Source organism: Populus nigra, chromosome 14, assembly GCF_951802175.1.
Source record: "Populus nigra chromosome 14, ddPopNigr1.1, whole genome shotgun sequence".
Taxonomy (NCBI): Eukaryota; Viridiplantae; Streptophyta; class Magnoliopsida; order Malpighiales; family Salicaceae; genus Populus; species Populus nigra.
The window spans coordinates 13,455,310-13,475,850 of record NC_084865.1 but is presented as its reverse complement, the minus strand read 5'-3'; the positions used below and the strand labels follow the sequence as shown (position 1 = coordinate 13,475,850).

Genomic DNA, 20,541 nt, shown 5'->3' with positions numbered 1-20,541 from the left:
TAAAAAAAAAAAAAAAACCCGACATTCTAACCGGGTAGGGATTGTAACGATGGGCCCACATCCAATCTAAACTGTCCTACTGGGAGGCCCAGCCCACATATTTTCTTTTTCATTCTTATAGTGAAACGACATGGCACGAGAAACAATTAGAAACGATGGAAGCGCGCAATACAAAACGACGACGGATGGTTGTTATCCAGCAGTAGCAGTAGCAGTAGCAGTAGCAGTTGAAAGAGAAGGTGGAAGAAGAAGAGGAGGAGGAGGAGGAGGAGGAGGAGAGGAAACATTGAAAGAAGAAAAGCTCGGCTTCAAAAAAAGAATGGAGCTAGTAGCTTTAAACCTCTCTACAAAAATTCCAAGACAAAAACCAACCTTCCTCTCTACAACAACAAAGACTCTTCTCTTTCGCAATTATCATTACCAGTTACGAAGAAGAGCAAGTAATCATTTTCGATTTCAAGCCAGGAACAAACAGCAACAACAACTCTTGATTAGTCAAATAGATTCGGAAAGTGAGCTGGAATTCGACAGCGATGAAGATGAAGACGAGATGTCGTCTGGTTTGTTATCATTAAGCGTGAAACCAGACAGGAACACGGCTTTGCTTGACGATTACGAGATTGAAGAACTTGCCTTTCATGATTCCTCCAATTCTAATCATCGTAGCGGTCAGTCAGTTACTGAATTTCTTTTTTATTATTATTAAAATAAAACAAAATTTGGGTAAAAGGATGGAAGGATTGTGGTGATGTAGGGTACGTGGCAGTGGTAGGGAAACCGAATGTAGGAAAGAGCACGCTTTCGAATCAAATGATAGGACAAAAGTTGTCGATTGTTACTGATAAACCTCAGACTACTAGACATCGCATTCTTGGTATTTGTTCCGCTCCAGATTATCAGGTTTCCTATTTTTCTTTTTCTTTTTCTTTTTCTTTTTTTTTTGGGTGTCTGTGTTTTGTATCGTGTTATTTGGTTGTGCAATGTTGAATAATTGCGGAACCATTGTCAGAAAATTGAAACCCAGAATTCCCAAAGCTGTTTAAGTTAATTTCCTTTTACAGAGTGGGGCATTAGAGTAGAAAGTTGTGATTTTTAGATTGTAAATATGATTTTATTCTTCGCTGTGTCTTACTTTGCTCTACAATTATTGCCTATTGGATTTGGTTGTTTGTTGTGTTTAACACGATATAATGACAATTTTGCCAGCAGGACAAGTAAAATCATCTTTCATGAATTGATGTTGAGTGTTGAGCAATTTTTCCTAGGGTAATCTAGTTATTGTAGAGTGTTGCGTTGGTTAATGCCTTTTAGCTTGTGCATGTTGTAATGAGAAGCTTGCGTTCCTCCTTGTTGGAAGACGTGGTGAATGGTCTTTAGATATGTAGGAAAACGATTTGTAAGAAAACCAGAACCATTGAAAGAAAATTTGAAATCTCTAGGCTAAGCAATTGAATGACTGAGTTATTTTAGATATGAGCTAATCATATTTTTCTTATAAATTGTAAGAAATATTGTAATGATGCTTTTTTCACTGTTTAGGTTACCGCTTTAGACATAAAGAAAAATTGATGATACTTAAATACATGATTGCTTAGTTGCTCAATGCGGATCACCTGACTGAAAGGTTTGCTTGTAGATGATACTTTATGATACACCAGGTGTTATCGAGAAGAAAATGCACAAGTTGGATTCTATGATGATGAAGAATGTTAGGAGTGCTGCCATCAATGCTGACTGCGTACTAGTTATTGTTGATGCTTGCAGAGCACCTGAAAAGGTATACTAATTGTTTGTGCAATTATTTGCAGTTCTTTCTTTCAACTTTTCTTCTAAATTCCATTTCTTGATTAGATTGATGAAATGCTGGAAGAAGGTGTGGGAAACCTCAAAGACAATGTGCCCACTTTACTTGTATTGAACAAGAAAGACTTGATCAAACCTGGTGAAATTGCAAAGAAACTTGAGGTTAGATCTTTTTGATTGATACTTATTTTGGCATGATAAGTTGTCTTCATTATTTATGTTTGATAATTGTCTTTTCTTTCTTTCCTTTTGGTTTATGACTTTTGATCATTATTACCCCAATAATAAGATGATTTGCCAAGTAATGTAATTAGGAGATAACGGGTAGATCAAACTTGTCCTCGAGGTGTCACCTCTTCTTCTACATCTGTGATTGCACTTACCTACATTTAGGTTCTTCTGACATTGATAAAATATCCTGTCCATTAACACAAGAAAATCAGAAGTTAAATGTATGGTCAGTCGGTGCATTGGCTGTAAATATGAATCAAAAGTTAAATCTTACATGTATTTTGGTGGTTGATTTCATATGATTGTAATGATTTGTGCTAAATGCAATAGTGGTTATGATAGCAAATTGTCAGTGTCATGTTGGATGTTCTATGGTCTTGTCTTGCCAGAGAATATCTACTGTCCTAAAAAGTGGTATTTTATGTTTTCTATGCTTCTATAAATAACTCTGATCCGATCCCTAAAGATTTCACTTTTTTGCAGTGGTATGAGAAATTTACAGGTGTTGATGAGGTCATACCTGTGAGTGCCAAATTTGGTCAAGGAGTGGAAGATATCAAGGAATGGATACTTTCAAAACTTCCCATGGGGCCAGCTTATTATCCAAAGGTACACTGAATTGAACTACATGTTTCTTTTTTTCCCCTTTTTCCTCCGAGTAAATGTTTTTTTCTGAGTAAACGTATACGTAGTCTCTGGAGGTAGTTAGTGGTCTACTGTGGGTACTCCACCTTAAGTTAATCATTTGAACTTAACAACATGAGCGAAACAGTATATTATCTGGAGCGCCTGGTCCACTAGTGGTTAATTAATTATAAAATATGAGAAAGAGAACCACGAAACTTAACTTCCATTTTTGCTATGCATTACACCTTAAAGAAGCCAGCAGTAAGTAACTCTGTCGAACTTCCATTATTTGAGTCTTCTCTTCCATTATTTGAGTCTTCTCACTGGTGCCACTGACATGGTAAGACATTGCCTTGTTTATTCTTGTCTTATCTGTAGACATTGCCTTGTTTATTCTTGTCTTATCTGTTTGTGATCGCAAATGATATAAGCAATAGTGCCATCTGTGGTTGGCCTTGGATCTTTTTCCTTATTTTCCTATTATGTTTTCACACATTAGGCTGTTTGTGCTTTGACATTCTCAGGACATTGTTAGTGAGCACCCAGAAAGATTCTTTGTAGCTGAAATTGTTAGAGAAAAGATCTTTATGCAATTCCGCAATGAGGTTCCTTATGCATGTCAGGTAAACAATGGTGTCCCAAGGTTGGCTTATAGCTTCTGCTCCTCAACCCACCAAAACCAGCTTTAGTTGATGAATAACAACGAAGGTTGGTTTCTCTGTGTACCCTGTAGGTCAATGTGGTCAGCTATAAAGCTAGGCCAACAGCCAAAGATTTTATTCAAGTGGAGATTGTTGTGGAGAAGAACACACAGAAGATCATTATCATTGGAAAAGTAAGTTGGCCTTTTAGTCATGGAATGGATCATGAAATGGCAAGCTGTTTTCAAGTGCATGTATGACTTGGTATATTAATGAGATCTCAAGAAGCTATTGCTTGACTGATTTAAACCTTGATGACTGTTTTAGATTGTACTGGATATCAGAGATTCAATCCAAAGATTAAGTGTGTGTGCCTGTAAACACGCATGTGCATAACATTTTGTGTAGTTATTTTTTTTTTGGTCTCAATTCAAGTGCTCTAACCACTGCAGGAAGGGAAGGCTTTGAAATTACTTGCCACAGCTGCTCGGCTGGACATTGAGGATTTCCTTCAGAAGAAAGTATATCTTGAGGTAAAGAGTTACTCAGTAACAACTTCATAATCATCAGTCATACATCGTTACTTGGCCACTCTGTTTTGTTGATTGTTTAGTTTACCTTGACATGTTTCTGAGTCAGACATGTTGTAAAAATAAACATTGACACTGTTCCCTTCCCTCCAAATATGAGGGTAAATACAGAAAAACCAAATACTAATTTCCAATGTGAGTACATACCTGAAAGCTAACACTGTGTATCCACGTAAATGTTCTTATTCCATATTGCATTTTCAAACTTTAGTTTTAAGATTTTTATCTTATAATTTGCCTAATGCATGAATCATTTTTAAAACAGATAGAAGTGAAAGTAAAAGAGAATTGGCGGCAAGATGAAGGGCTTTTGAAGTACTATGGCTATGGAGGGCAAATTAGCGCATTATAGCATGAAGTTTTTATCAATTTGTCTGCATTCAACCGGTGCAAGTGAAGCTGCCACACCATTGTAAAATTGTTACATAGAGTTCATTTCAATATTCCATTTGCTTTGATCTTTTCCAGTTAATAGAAGCCTTGTCGATCCTCTCAGTAGTTAGGACAGCTATTGTTGTAACTTGTAACCTTCGCTGGAAAATTTTGTCCGTCCATGGGCGTTGCTATGCCCCATTCTCTCTGCGTGAGCGAAAAACACCAGCCATATCTTCTTGTTGTTGCTAGTCAAGTTTGAGACAGTGGCTTAAAAGTGGGCATGGCTATAGATCTTGGGCCAAATGGTTTGACCTCATGGGCGACTTCCTTTAGAACTGAAGCATCCAATCTACGAAAATGGGTGTAGGTCTTTCCCCCCTAGGGTTAGAAAGTACTAGTTTTTTTAGGTTGAATCATTTTTTAAACTATAAAAAGTCAAAGTGAAGATTTGATGCATACCACCATTTAGATTAATTATGGTTAATTTATAAAATCCACAATTAATAAAACCTTTAAACCTAAATTAAATATTGTTTTGCTTTTAAGAATATTCTAGTTAAATAATTTAATTGTGTAACAAAGTTATAAGAAGAAGGTAATAGTCCTGATTAATTCAAAAATGTCTACTCCACAGTAAATAAAGGAGGGTGAGTGTGAGATTTTTTGAAGGATAAAATGGTAAATTTATTGTTTCAATTAACAACAATTGACTAGACGAATCTTTTAAACATAGGTTTTTAAATTCACAACCCTCAGTTAACAACTTTTTTTTAATTATTATTGATATTAATTAAAATACCAAATTTTCCCTTAAGATGAAATGTTTATAATGAAATAATAATAATAATAATAATAATATAAGATTATAAATAAGCCTTTAAAGTCAAGCTTAAAAAAAAAATTATTTTAAGGGCAATAAAGTAATTGCATTGTTCTTTGGAAAGTGAAATTTTTTTAAAAAAAACAAAACTAGACCCAAGTTAGTTAAGTGTTGGTTTGCTTTTAAAGATATTTTAGTAATTTAATTATGCAATAAAGTTATAAAAAGATAGTAGTAACCTCAATCAATTAAAAATATATCTAATTCACAATAATTAAAGGAGGGTGCATGTGAAATTTTTTAAAGGACAGAACAATATATTTATTATTTCAAACCATAGTAATTTGCTCGATAAATATTCTAAATATAGATTAATCTTCTAAATTCACAACCTGTGAAATCATAAATTTGGGTTCAATTAATTATCAATCAATTTAATGTTATAAGATGAAATAAAAAAAATCTCAATTTAAAAATAGCAATAAAAAGAATGAGTATCAAATATGAAAGGAAAAAAAAAACAAAGGATAGTGGAATTGAAAAAAAAAATCAAATTAAAAAACTATTTCAAATAAAAAAAACAACAATCAAAAGAATATACATCAAATTTGATAGACAAAAAAAAATTTAAAAATGGTCAAATTGAGAAAAAAGTCTCATTTTAAAAAATTAGTTAAAATAAAACAAATAGAAGTAAAGAAAAAAAAAAGAACAGGCTACATCCAAAGAAAACAAACTTAAAATGTTGATTTGCAAATCTGGAAAGTCAATTGTGAATTTCTAATAAGAGAAAAAAAATAAAAGAAAAAAAGATTGTTAGTGCTGAATCGAATATTTGTTAATCATACACACTAACTAGAAAGGAAAAGAATGCTGAGATGAATCAAATGACACAGGAAAATAATGGTTTTGACCACCAAAATCAGTTGCATGTACTACCCTAAAACAATTAAGCAACTGACTGATGCAACACACACGTTAGTAACTTTTTTTATTTATTAAAATACCACATTTACCCTAAACCAAATAATAATTAAGAAAAACCATTAGAAAATCACAAATAAGCTCATGCAGGAAAATCTTGATTCAAAGGGCAATAAAATCATTGCATTGAGCTTGAAAAGTGATACATAAAAAAGAACCCCCGGATCATTGTTAAGTGTTTTTTTTTATAAGATCAATCAAGTAATTTAATCATGAAAATACCACCCGGATGCCCCTGATTAATGACTAATAAACCCAGAAAAAAGGCTCATTCACTCAGTAAAGCTAGTTAATTGATTTTCCTGGTTAAGAACAAAGATATAATTTGACTGTTTCAATCATCAAGAGTGAAGTATATAGTAGGTTTAGGTTCTGTTAATGCCACCAAGTGATCAAGGACTCAAATGTCCTTCTAGATGCTTCACATGCTGCTGGTAAATCCCAGAGCTGTAGTTTTCAGTGCACGGCCAGACTTCACATGCCACATGTCTTCAGACAGGTTAGATCTCTCGAAGCCCTAATTAATCTGTCGGCTCCCAAGTGACGAAATTCCACACCACAAAAAAGGGTGGTGATGGCCATGCACCTGTCACTTAGCAGAATCTGATGATGACACCATCTATCGTCGCTCTTTATTTTGTCTTAGATTTGGTGTGATTGGGTTTGTCCCACCATTGATGATCCATGTTTCTTCGCACAAGCTTGGATTGTGCTTGGATCGTATAAAAAGTTGATATCTTGACAGGCTCCACAAGGAAGAGTGGTAAAATTATGAATTCTATTTTATACCTCATGTCTCTCTCTCTCTCTCTCTCTCTCTCAACAAAACACCCTCATTTGAGTTGAGTTGGTGTCGGCTACTTAAAGCCAATTCCATTTTTTCATTGAATTTTTCTTATTTTTATTCCTATATATGGGAGATTTTTCTCCCACTTTTGTTTATTTTTACTATCAAAACTTGGTTTTTTTTTTAAAAAAAAAAGATATGATTACCCTTTTAAATTAGAGTTCTATATATCCTGTTATTCTAAAGGAATTGACATTTATTGGCAATGCTAGGAGGAGGCCAAAATTTACCATCCATGAGGCCTAGAAGTGCATCTCCTTCCTCGGTTGTCTCTAAGAGCAAGATATTTGTCTACATGTATAATTTGAAAGAAAAACGATACTTTATGAAAGTTCAAATATCCTTATTTTTTATCCATGATGAATTGACAGATGTTGCTTAAAGGATGATAACTCACCAAAACTGTGAAGATTTTTATCATATATCTTTAACATATATTAAAAAAATTACTTTCTATCCATTTGATATTATCATATATTAAAAAAATAAATAAATGGTAGGACCATGAAGGGGAAAGGCACTATAACTCACATGGGTTCAACAATGAAATCCATGAACCTGTGACGCGTAGGCGGATAAGATGGAGACGTTAAGAGCATCAAATTTCTGAAGGTGACCTTTCTCTATCAAGATTTAAAGGTATTTACTGCTGATTTAAAAATTTACTAGATTAATTATTTTAGAATCAAAGTGATATTTTATAATTAGAATATTTTTATAAATCTTGTCAAGATAATTTTAAAAATTAAAAAGAAAAAAAAACTATTTTCTTTTAAAGTAAAATTTTCATTTTTTAAAAGGTTAGGTTCATATCATATATATATATATATGAACCTAACCAATAACCAACAACCAACAGATTAGACCTTAACCAATAACCAACAGTGTCTTTGTACTAGCTAAAGCTACATGAACACATACATGCATGTGTTTCTGTATTTGTTCTATTCAATGAGCATGGTGAATGGCTGCTATATCGCCAGCTCTTATAGAAGATGGCAAAGGGTTATCTAGTACTTGGTCTGGTTTTGCTAAGGTTACCAGATGTGTACGGATATGGACCATGGTTGTTGGGTGGGTTCTGGACATTGAACCACCCATGATACGAGCAAACCCGTCGCAGTTACAGCAAAGAGGTGTCAACTTAATTAAGAGAGATGCAAATAGGCAACGGGGTTAAAGAAGTAACCAGCTATTATACTTAAAGAAAGGTGCCAAATGCTTTATTAAAGGAGAGAAAGACAAATGCAACACTAGAATTTTCAGCAAGGAATTTCAAACAGGAAGAAATTTGGGACGTCTTTTTTTTTTTTTTTTGTGTGAAAACAATGCATCAAACGGTTGTGATAAGACTAGAATCAACGTAGCTTCTTCTTGTTATTTCATATTTGCTATACGCAAATTAAACCTAGCCCGGTTTGACGAGGCCATTTAGAGTTAGATGTAAGCTAGTTTTATAAAAAAAAATAAAAAGAACTGATTTGTTATTTGGTAAAAATTTATTGTTTTTTTTTAATAAATTAAAATAATATTATTCTAATTTTTTTAAATAAATATTTTTATCTGATTCAAACTCGAGTTCATTCGTGATACTGAAATTAAATATCAGTCTAACAATTTAGGTGATTGCTATGCTTTATGCCATGAAAATGGCCGTGATTTATGGAGAGTATGACAATGTGTCTGTGATTTATGGAAAAAGAGATGGTAGTGGGGACTCCAAAGGGATAAAAGAATTGTACCTTGGAGGCTTAGAGGAAAGATATTGGATTGGTGGCCTTTTCAAGGTTCTGTTTTACATGGCAGAAAGAAAAGGAAAAAAAAGCTTTGTCTGTTTCTCTATCGACAGTTGCTTGTAGCGTTTTGATATTCTTGCAGTTTGTAAAGGACAAAACTTCTCTCAGCTTTAAACAGCAACCCTCCCTCTCCCCATTAGGCTTAAGATTCCTTCTGATAGAGTCAGTGTGTGTGTGAGAGAGGGAGAGAGAGATGAGGCATTTGACTTTGGTTCTTTTGCTAACCATTTTGATCCATCAAGGATGTCTTCATTTCCATGTTGAAGCAGGAGATGGTTTCATTAGAGCTAGAGGAGTGCAGTTCTTGTTGAATGGTAGCCCTTACTATGCAAATGGCTTCAATGCTTACTGGTTGATGTATACAGCTTCTGATCCATCTCAGAGATCAAAAGTTTCAGCTGCATTTCGTGAAGCAGCAAGCCATGGTCTCACTGTGGCCAGAACCTGGGCTTTTAGTGATGGTGGTTACAGTCCTCTACAGTACTCCCCTGGTTCCTACAATGAACAAATGTTTAAGGTCCTTGAATCTTTGTTCTTTTTAGCTTTGCCTGTTCTTTAAATCTTCAAAACTCACAAACTTGCTGATCTATTTTTCTTTTGACAATCTGTAAAGGGGTTGGATTTTGTTATAGCTGAGGCTAGAAGATATGGGATCAAGCTCATTCTAAGCTTGGCTAACAACTATGATAGCTTTGGAGGGAAGAAACAGTATGTGAACTGGGCTAGAAGTCGAGGGCAGTATCTGACATCTGATGATGATTTCTTTAGACACCCTGTTGTCAAGGGTTACTACAAGAACCATATCAAGGCAAGAGTCTTTTCTCCCTGGTATAATATCTATATGCATATGAATTCCTCTTTCTTTTTTGTCTCTTTTCCCCCTGGTAGGCATACATGGCATGGATTTCTTCAAACTTGTATAGCAGACTAAAGAACCAGAAACTGTGAGCTGTAGAACATGCAACTTGCCCTGTGCTCTCGTCATGATTTATCTCTGATATCTTCTTTCAATATTTCACTCCCGTTTGTATCGTGTTCTATGACAGAATTAACTTAGTCATAAAGAAGCATTTCTGGACTTTTCCTGTTTGAGACATGATGCATACATATGAAGTCAATATTAACTTATCTATGACCTTTTGTTTTTGCAGACCGTTCTTTATAGATATAACAGCTTTACTGGAATTCATTACAAAGATGATCCAACAATCATGGCATGGGAGCTTATGAATGAGCCTAGATGCACATCTGATCCTTCTGGAAGGACTATTCAGGTTTATTTACCTCCCCTCTTCTTGTTGTCTTTTCTTTATTTCTTTCCTATCCCTGGATGGATCTAACCTCAATTACCTTGTAGTTGCGCACTTCAACCACTCTTCTTCACTGTTGTTGGCTTTGGTGTTTTTTTGACATAGGCATGGATAACAGAAATGGCTTCCTTTGTGAAGTCAATTGACAGGAATCACTTACTGGAAGCTGGTTTAGAAGGATTTTATGGACCTTCAACGCCACAGAGGAACAGACTCAATCCTGGTTTGAAGATAGGAACTGACTTCATCGCAAATAACCGCATCCCCGGAATTGATTTTGCAACAGCCCATGCATATCCTGATCAATGGTAACTTGCAATCTAATAAAAACTTCAGAATCTGCTATACTCAAGAGAACCAATTAGCATTACAACAGAGATCTGTCCTTCTAGATTGAATCCTTGTGTAGCCAATACTTGTTAAAAGTTGAATAGCCGCTACTAAATGGATAAATGCCACTGGGTTGATCAGATTTGTAGCTATCCACAGAAATCCATGTTGACCGAGCTATTGAATTACTGTAACAGAACCATGCCTCATTTACCTTGTTGATTGTTTCTTACATGCTCTTGATGCTTGAACAGGTTATCCAGCTCTAGTGATCAATCCCAACTTTCTTTTTTGAACAACTGGCTCGACACTCACATACAAGATGCGCAAAACATTCTTCGAAAACCAATACTCATTGCAGAATTTGGAAAATCTTGGAAAGACCCTGGTTTCAGCACATACCAAAGAGACCTAGTGTTCAATACCGTGTACTACAAGATATATTCATCAGCTAAAAGAGGAGGAGCAGCTGCAGGAGGCCTGTTTTGGCAACTTTTAACTGAAGGAATGGGCAATTTTCGCGACGGGTATGAAGTAGTCCTGGGGCAACCTTCCTCGACTGCAAATGTTATAGCTCAACAGGCACACAAGCTTAATCAAATTCGAAAGATATTTCTGAGAATGAGAAACGTGGAGAGGTGGAAGAGAGCAAGGGCCGCCAGGGCTAAGAGGGGTCGTTGGCAGGGTGGAAATAAAGGCAAGCGTATTGGAAACTGAAAGCATTATGATTTTAATACGTGAAAGCTATTGTTGTGAAAAATGATGTCCCATAGTAGAAGCTGTTGTGTTTTGAGTGTAATGAGTGAGATTCTGGGGAAATGGTATCTCTCTTAGAGATGAATGGTGTTCGTCCAAGAGTGTAGCCAAGTCAAATATATTATACGAGATCAACTTCTCAGTATCTGTACTTGAGTTTGAGACCTACATTTCGTAGAAGTATATTCAAGTGAGTTTCCATAGCACTAGCTTGACCTAGGTTGCGACAATTTCTGGCAGGTATCATCATGTTTCAACGCATCAATTCCCTTGACCTTAGTTTCATTGCTGCGGAAACTTGCAGAGGGATACAAGAACTTGAATACAAAACAAAGTAAAATCAACGATGCTATTGGCCCCTCCATAGATAGAAAGCTCTCTTTCTAACATTTTGGAAATGTTAAGACTAAACTGTATGGTGTTCGTGCATTTATCGTCACAGCCTTAGGTTCACAAAAAGGCTAGAAATATGATTCCAGATGATCATTGGCCCAAACAAAATTTAATCACCTCCCAGATTGCCAGTAAGGCAGTAATGAATTATTATGATGGTAATGGTAACCCAGCAATCTCAGCAGGCAGGAATATTGCTAGGAACAAAAGCACGAGGTTGGTATTCAAAAGACGGCATATACAACATTTTATTCTCCTCTTCTGTGACATGACATCGGAGTCCACTGATTGGTCAGATGCTCATCAATTAGCTGTATCATCATGCTCTGGAGCATGAGAATCACTGGAAGAAGATGATCCACTCATTGCTGGGAGATATGACCATGCCAAGGTTGTCATGCCAAGGGTGATTGCAGCAGCAATCGATCCCCAAACCCACTTCTGCCTCCTTTTCCTTATCTGCCTATTACGGCGCGCCGTTTCTGCAAATTTAGAAGCCAAAAAATTAGAACAAGAATCTAGTAATACATATAATGGGGCTCGAATTAGGGCTGGTAACTGGAACCTTAACTAAGGCTGTGAATTGAGCATGCTTACAACAGGAGATCTCAACAATTCTCTTAATTCACACCTGTTCAAAAGTTCCCCACTCAACGCATTTAGAAAGAATGCAAGAACTGATGTTTTCAAACCAACCCAAATTTGCCAATTAAATTGAACTACTGAAAACCAGTTAGGCCACCGGGTCTACATGCAAATAATGGCATAACCACTAACCATACATGCAAACTTGCCAATCAAATTGAACTACTGAAAACCAGTTAGGCCACTGGGTCTGGTCAACCATACGTGCAAATAATGGTACAACCACTAACCACTACGTTGGGGTGCTTAAATGTTAGCAGCACTGTTTTAAGCTTTCTAGTTGACTAGATCAACAAATTGTGCAGGAAATTTCATAACTAGTTTTATAAATTCCTAACCCAGCTATAAGCCAATCTCCACCAAGCCAGTACCATCCTTCTAGGAGTGCACCAGATTTCTCAACTTTATTTTTTTGGGTCCAATAACTTGAATGGGTTTAGAGCATCAGCATGAAGCAGCATACATTAAAAATTAGAAATGCAGCTAAGTTTTTCTTTATTCCACAAGCAACACCAGTTAAAAATAAATGAGCAAGCTGACTAGCAAAACCTTTCAACATTTAACAAAAATCTCACCTATAACTTCTTGGTTCCACTGAGACAGTTCTCGATTCACAGCCTCGTAATAATGAAGTCGGTCAAACAATCGAGCAATTTCAAAGTTCTTTGCTTCAACCTGAGCTTCCATCTCTATCTCAGCCTCAGCTTTTGCAATGCCCCTTCCTATAGATTCTGATACGAACCGAGCAAGATAGATCTGCTGGCAAATCTCCTCTACAGGATTCACATCTGATGGCTGATCACTCTCTGGCACATCAACAGGACAAGCAGGGAGGGAAAGCCCTACCAGAGCTAATTCTTGTCTGATCCTCTGCCACTGGCCTTGCATATTATCCAAAGCCTCCTCTGCTTGCTTCCGCTTCTCTATCTCCATCAACAAACTCAATCTCATTTCACGCAATTCAGCTCCATTGTGGTGAGGAGAAGGAGAAGGCTGTTGCCCACTCTCAGAGGATAGCTCTAGTGATAGTAAAAACACAAGAGTAAGCTTCTGCATTCTTTTATGACTCTATTACTTACAATTTGTCACACTACTACTTTTGCCAAGAGAATCCAGATATAGTCTTGGGAAACAATAATGCTTGAAATCATCATTTTAAACAGCTGCTTATTTTGTATCCATATGGGTCAATGAACAACGAATGAGAAACTCACCATTCAGAAGCAAAATATGTGGTAAAAGGATGCCAGACTAAAGACGAGATGACAAACAATATAATGTATGCAAATAACAAAAGAAAGGACACAGCACACCATATAGAAAATGTAACACGAGCAATGACTCCCCAGCATCATAGCTGCAAGCTATGAGATACTTCTTAAATGTGGCAGATTAAAAGCAAGATGCCAAACTATATGATGCAAGCAGATTAAAAAAAAGATGAACAAGCAACTATAACTTTTCTAACAAACACAGAATGATGCAAGATATGAACACCCAAGTACCTTCCCAAGCATCATAAAACTCTCCTACTGGCAAAGCTGCAGTAAGCTTCATAGAACTCTCAACTGCAGTGGTGTCCTCAACATCAGTGTTGCTAGTATAACTCATGGAGTCCTGTGGATCAAAGAAATCATCACTGTCCCCATTTCTTTCCACATTCTGCTCCATTGGCTTCAACATATCCTTTTCCATGGACAAGTCCTTCCTCGTATCACCAGTCCCAAGTTGCACACTACTGCTCCCTATTTCACCACCATGGCTTCCATTAACACGGCCCACTTCGATAGGGCAATCACGGACACCATTCACAACATCCTCTTTACCAGGACACCCGTTTACATCATTCACGAGCTCACCTTCAACAGAATTAGGGATGAAAAAAGTAACTGAATGCCCATTACTCGAATCAACAACCTTATTTTGCCCATTATTCACATTCCCATTCACCTCAACTTCCTCCAATTTCTTCTTCCTAGAAGCTATATCATCCTCCGAAAAGCTCTTCGAAAGGCGTGGCCCGCGTCTCTTGTGATTAATAATATAAGGCGAAGGAGGAAACGAAGTTGGTGAATCAGGAAGTGGGGTCGATTCAGGAGTCGCATACAGTCCAGGCGATATTTGAGGACGATTACCTTTCCTCTCTATCACCGATGTGCTATTCCTCCTCTCCAGGTTTGAATTGGGTAAAGGTGGCTTCAATTCTGGTGGAGGAGGCTTCGGCTTCGGCTTCGGCTTCGGAACTGGGTACTTGTTGTTTGAACTAGGAACTGGCATGTCGACGGATTTCGATGCTCCAGGTTCTAACAACCTATCCAAAGCTAATGCAGTAAAATGTGGCATCCTTCTACACTACCACAACAACAGTCATCAAATGAAGAATTAAATTCAGTAACTAGAAATTTAGAGATTAAACAACTTAGTTAACAACAAATCAATTCCAAATAAAATCCATAATAGAAGCTAAATAGCTAATAATAAAAGTTAAATTTGGTAATTAAGGGGAAATTAGTGGAAATTAAACAAAATTAGCTTAGATTGATTATAAAATCACAAAAATAAACTACATATTCAACAAAAATTCAAGCTTTCGACACAATTACTTGGCTAAACTATACAATCAAATCAAGAAACCCCCCCCCCTCCCCCCAAAAAAAAAAAAAAATAGAACCTAATGCTCCATTTCTAGCTTAGATAAGATTTCTAGATGACAAAAACTTTTTTAAAAAAATCCACCCAGCTTTTAAGCTAAGCTACACAATCAAAGCAAGCGAACCCCGATTTTGATATCAAATAGAAAACCAAAACGATACTGTTTGGTGGCTGAAAAACGGCAGACGCAAATCTTAACATCAACTTTTGCACACGGATAGAGAAAGAGAAAAGAAATACAGCTAAAAAATTACCTTGATAGCGAAGGAGCTGAAGGAGAGGAGACGCCTAAATATAAATAAATAAATAAAAATGAGCTGGTAATATTAACAGAGAAATGAAGGATCAGGGGAAGAGTGGATGAAGATTATTTGGTATAGAAGAGCGAGAGAGAGGGGGAGGGGGGCGAGAGAGCAAAACGACATGATATTGGAAGAGTAGCACTATATGGTGGTGTCGTGTCGTATATTGAAATTCACGACTCTTCCCTCCCTGTCATCTGCCAACAAGGGCAAAATAAAGAAGCCGCTTGTTGTCCAAGTTTTTTGGGTTTTTTTTAAACAAAAAAAAATGAATTGGCCTTTTCGGGTATAAATTATCTCTATCGATCTCCCTAGGGCACACGTAATTGCCCACGTTTTGTGAAGGGTTTTTTTTCAACTTTGCAAAGTTCAGATTAGTCCCCAAATTACAACCTATTTTTCCTATTTAGTTGTTTTAATATATTTTCTCTCAATTAGATCCTACGTTTTTTCCCCTCTTGCATCCTATGAGTAATAAGGCCTTGCCTATTTTGAATTGGGTTTGATGTAATAATCTAGCGAACTATTGATCACTACTAATATTTTTTAAGAATGGCTTTGACTTTGTAATCTTTGAGATATTTTTTTTCAAATATCCAATGCTTAAAAAATATTATAATTTTAGATTTAATGATATGTATGTATATATATCAAAATAGTATTATTATTTAATTTAACTAGTAAAATAAGAAGTTAAGTGATTATTAATTAAGGGTTTAAAAAACTTCCATGACAAAATTGGGTTTACTGCATAAATTATAAAATCATAAAGCGAATCATCATCTTAATTAAACCATAATTAATTTTAATGGGGTCTTTTTATTTAAATTTTCACTAATATTTAGTGAAAAAATCCTGGCTTCTTATGAAATTGCGTTGTCTTTTAAGCATAATAAACCCATTGCAGATATGGATGGAAGAATCAACCGATAAGTTTATGAACTCTTAGGGATTTAATTGGGATTAAAAATAATCTGAAGGCTCAATTGGAATTTATCATATAGTAGGAGGACTAATTTGGAGAGAGCTTTTTGTTGCGTTGTTGACTTGTTATTGATAGAATAAAAATTCAAAGTCCTTTTTTTTTGGGTACTGACTGCTGGTAGAAACGGTCAAATTTAGAGTGTTTGACTTGACAACGGAGACAATGTTTGGTGTCTGAGATAAATGTTCGACCAGCTGGTCCCTGACTCCTGAGTATTTGGAGATGTCGTATTAGGGTTATGATTCGAGAAGTTGATGTCGTTTTTGGATCATGGATTGCTTAAATTTCGCTTTGTTCGTTTTACTACGGATTCCCACCACGCAGAAGTTCCTTTTGTTTTGTTAAAATTAATTTGAGGGGACTGGAAAGGACAAGGGGCATGTAACAAAGTTATAACACTAGACTTGTAATTATAGGATCAAATATAGTTTGTGGATTAGGTGAGTTAATCTCAATGAAATTAAATTTTAATTTTTTTTTAAAATCATAAAATAATATTTTTTTAAAAAAATAAAACATATATTTTTATTTATAAACTGTAAGATCAACAGGTCATTTAATTTACTAACTAAGTTGAATTTTATAACAGAAAGTATACACTTAACTTTAAAAAAAATTAGTTTATTTTTTAAAATTTATTTTTCATATTAACATATTAAAACGATTTAAAAATACAAAATTAGTAGCGTTCTCAAACACTTTTTAAAAATTTAATTTTTAAGCTAGAGCTAGAGTGATAAAAATAAAACTGTTCTAACTCTTTTAATATGAATCTTGAAGATAAAATTCATCTACATACACGAAATCTAATCAAAAAAAATGTTAACAAAAAAAAATATTCAATCATCACTACTTACCCGCTTTTTGTCTCTTTTTAATTTAATAAAAAATATGCAAATGAGACTTTAATTGATGTGGGATAAATAAAATTTTTAACATGCTTGAGTTTTGCTTAAAATATAATAACTCATGAGTCATGAATATCAATGTTCGTAAAAAAAATTAATAATAACATATTGCACTTAAAATACTAAATATTATTTTTAAAAAATAATCTAAAAAATTGACAAGCCAAGCATTTTTTCACAAATTAAATTGCAAAGAATCTCATTCCAAGAGAAACACAAGCCAACTTCCAAATTGGTGAAATATTTGTGTGCAACTATGAATGTAAATATTTTAGTCATGCATGGATGTATATTTTACTTGAGTGAAGCCTTAATTTTTCATTAAAAAATAATAATTATATATCGTATTGACTATGTTTAATTTTGGATTTTCTTGTTAAATACAATGTCTTCTTATCTCTTCTCGACAATCTTTCTATTTTATATATCTTTTTATTTCTTAAAACAAAATAAAAAAAATTGAAAATGTAAACATCGGCAATTTGTATGGATGGTGATAACTTGGGAGCTCTCTCATCCAGTTGCCTTTGCTTTTGGGCCACAGCTATATCAATCACGTATTGTTTCTCCATGTCAGCATGTCCGAACACCGAAGGAATGGCTATGAAAGATTACTGGTCCACATCATGGGAACAAAGCCAACTACGAAGATTCCGAATCTAAGGAAAGGAAATTGCCATGCCTCATAAACACTATATAATTTTAAATTTCCAGAAGCACACGTTTTGGATTGGGGTTTCACGCCCTCTGTCCTTTCCTTTCTGGTGAATTTTCCTTTTCTCTATGTTCATAAAGATTAGTGGTTGATACCCACCAGTCTTGATTCTTGTCGTCGTCGTTGTTCTTTATGGTTAGACGAAGTTTCCATCAGCTGGAGATGACAACAATGTTATCGGTGGTGTTGTAATTAAAACTTTGATATGTCTTCAATGTATTTTAGATAAAAAAAAATAAAAAATCACATAATAAAAAACAATATAAGATTATATAAAAAAAATAGAAAGATTGTTATCATGACACATATAAAAACAATATAAGAGAAACAATAAGCACACAATTCGTTTTTTGTTTTAATTAATATGAGCGTCGGGGCTAGCTTGCTTGCACCTCGATTAATCTCATAAGTCCTGAAATTAATGATTATGTAAATTTCTAGTGACCCTAAAGTTTGTGGGACTCGAACTAGTAATTTTCAAGGAATAAATTTAGAACTGAATAGTTGAGCTATATCTTTTATGATTGAATTTAGTCAAATTTAAATGAGAATCAAGTGGGTTAATTACAATAAATTTTTTGTAAATAAAACAAAATAATTAACCCAGTAAATGTAACCCGTTAAAACTTAGGTCGGTTGTAATACAATTTATATATAGGTTTAATTTGTTACTTTCTAGCAATTACATGATTTCAGTTCTAATTTCGAAGATGAGAAATTGTGTAAAATGTTTATAACTTAAGTCTTTTTGTTAATTTCTCATGTCAATTTAATTCAAGTTCTTTGAATATCCTTCATTTTTAGCCTATTTTTTTCAACATTACGTACTAAAGGAAATAAAAAAAATGCATTTAAAAGAGAAATTAAAAAAAAATAACAGTCAATTCCTAACATATGATCCTCGTGACAGGCCCTCCAATACCATATAAAACGCAGGGGCTAAAATTATCCAAAAAAATAATTCCACTAGCAATATTGCTTTACCCAAGACACATATTACTATTTATTATAATACTATAATTATTACTTTACTCCTCGGTCATTTTATCTTTATTTTTTATTTTGAAGCTAAGGTGGTCTTTCACCATCACATAAATATATTTTAAGGACTGTGAAGGGTTATTCAGGTAAATATATTTTATAATGCACAATAAAATTACTATTATAATGTTTTAATAAAATAATGTAATGTCTATTACACAAGGATATTTTTGTATTTTTATGTTTTATAGAACAATTGAATTACTACATTACTCTTATCATTTAAATTTTTTAACCTTGACTTTAAATGTCTAGTTGTAATTTCACTTATAGTTTGTTTGTTAGTATTATTTAGTCCTAAAGATATTTTTCAATTTTTACATGAAAAAATGAAAAAGCTGTTGGTGTATGCCTCGCATGCATCAACTATAATCTGACAGCTCGTGCAACTCACTTTGATTATTGTAGTTGTGATTCTGTTGTATCATTTGATTCGTTTTGGTGTCCTCTTCATTTTCAAGTAGCGCGTGTATGGTGATCCAACATGGTTTGACCTAAAATGACTTTTCTTTCTTTCTTTTTTTTCCTTCTCTTTCTTTCCTGGATTGCGTTAAAAATTCATATCAATCCTTCAATTTATTTTTTCTTTTAATTTCATCCCTCTTCCCTTATCTGCAATTGTTTTATTTACATTGTTTGTTTCTAATTAGATTTTATTTTTATTTTCATCCCTAGTCATTTGATTTTTTAAATTTGTTTTCAAATTTTATCCTCATTTTCTTGATTGATTTGTATTTTTTTTTCAATTCCACTCCTAGGCCTTTATTTTAATTGCTATTTTTTAATCATTTTCTTAACGGATTTGTTTCTTACAATTCCATCCCTAAACATTTAATTTCACTTGATTTTTTCCAAAACATTTAATTTCATTTAATTTTTATGTTGAATTTAGTCCTAATTCTATTAATTTTTTTTCATTTAATTTTTAATTTCATCCTTGATTTTTTTTTTATGTTTGACTCTATTTTTTCCAGTTTTTCTTTAGGTTAACATTTGTTTGATAATTCAAATAGGCTTGGGTGTGGTTTTTCTTCTTCTTTTTTTGTTGTGTTTTTATCAATTTATTTACTGTTATTAGTGTTTTCTGTAAATATTTAAATTGTCAATTTAACCAATAACTTGAGACTTAAATCTTTTTAACATATCACTTTTTTTACATTAAAAAAATTATTTGACCGCAGTAACACACAAATAACATATCTTATTTATTATAAAAAATTTCAGTTTTTATTTTGGAAGTGATTTGCGAAACCAAACTCATTGGTCATTTGAAACATATAGTATCATGAAAGTGAAAGCACTGTGAAAAACTTATTCACCCAAAATCTTTGAATGGAGACTAGTTAACTTAATTGTCTCATTAAGCCAACACAGTGGATGTATTTAAACATTGATTATTTTCCTGTTTAAGTGTGTTTTAAAAATATATTTGGCTTGAAAAATATTAAATTAATATTTTTTAATGTTTTTCAAGGATCTTAATGCACTGATGTAAAATATAAAATAAATATAAAAAATATTTAATATATTTTTAAGTAAAAAATATCTTTACTTAGTCTAGGCATTATCTTGCCAATTATTATTATAAAATTAATTTAATTTAAAAGTTTAAACCGTTATGTAAAGTATTTTATAAAATAATTTATATTATTGATTTATCTCAGCTATATAGACAGAAATTAACGGTTACAAAGTTGACATTCATACAAGTTAATTTTTAATTATATTGCTGGCTCCTATCAATAATCATATGAGCATCCAATCCCTTTCAATTGAAGTCGACATACAAA

The 20,541-nt window shown here is 33.9% G+C and overlaps 3 protein-coding genes across 4 annotated transcripts; 2 read left to right on the top strand and 1 right to left on the bottom strand.

The window, feature by feature from the left end:
- Positions 1-125: 125 nt before the first annotated feature.
- Positions 126-4,515, top strand: LOC133672618 (GTPase ERA-like, chloroplastic). The gene is made up of 9 exons (XM_062093083.1): positions 126-668; positions 755-900; positions 1,637-1,777; positions 1,852-1,965; positions 2,518-2,643; positions 3,186-3,284; positions 3,395-3,496; positions 3,755-3,835; positions 4,158-4,515. The coding sequence occupies exons 1-9, from the start codon at positions 131-133 to the stop codon at positions 4,242-4,244; spliced, it is 1,434 nt and encodes a 477-aa protein (XP_061949067.1). The 5' UTR covers positions 126-130; the 3' UTR covers positions 4,245-4,515.
- A 4,193-nt stretch (positions 4,516-8,708) lies between these two features.
- On the top strand, positions 8,709-11,313 carry LOC133672973 (mannan endo-1,4-beta-mannosidase 7). The gene is made up of 5 exons (XM_062093548.1): positions 8,709-9,231; positions 9,328-9,522; positions 9,866-9,988; positions 10,130-10,332; positions 10,609-11,313. The coding sequence occupies exons 1-5, from the start codon at positions 8,908-8,910 to the stop codon at positions 11,069-11,071; spliced, it is 1,308 nt and encodes a 435-aa protein (XP_061949532.1). The 5' UTR covers positions 8,709-8,907; the 3' UTR covers positions 11,072-11,313.
- Positions 11,314-11,445: 132 nt separating this feature from the next.
- Positions 11,446-15,329, bottom strand: LOC133672972 (uncharacterized). 2 transcript variants are annotated; one of them, XM_062093547.1, is made up of 4 exons: positions 15,055-15,329; positions 13,654-14,500; positions 12,724-13,167; positions 11,446-11,985 (listed from the first exon to the last, which is right to left on the bottom strand). In XM_062093547.1, exons 2-4 carry the CDS (start codon positions 14,489-14,491, stop codon positions 11,807-11,809), a joined length of 1,461 nt encoding a protein of 486 aa, XP_061949531.1. In that variant the 5' UTR covers positions 14,492-14,500; positions 15,055-15,329; the 3' UTR covers positions 11,446-11,806. The 2 variants fall into 2 exon arrangements, with proteins under 2 accessions (XP_061949531.1, XP_061949530.1); XM_062093546.1 differs by having other exon boundaries at positions 13,654-14,495; positions 15,055-15,328.
- Positions 15,330-20,541: the final 5,212 nt, after the last annotated feature.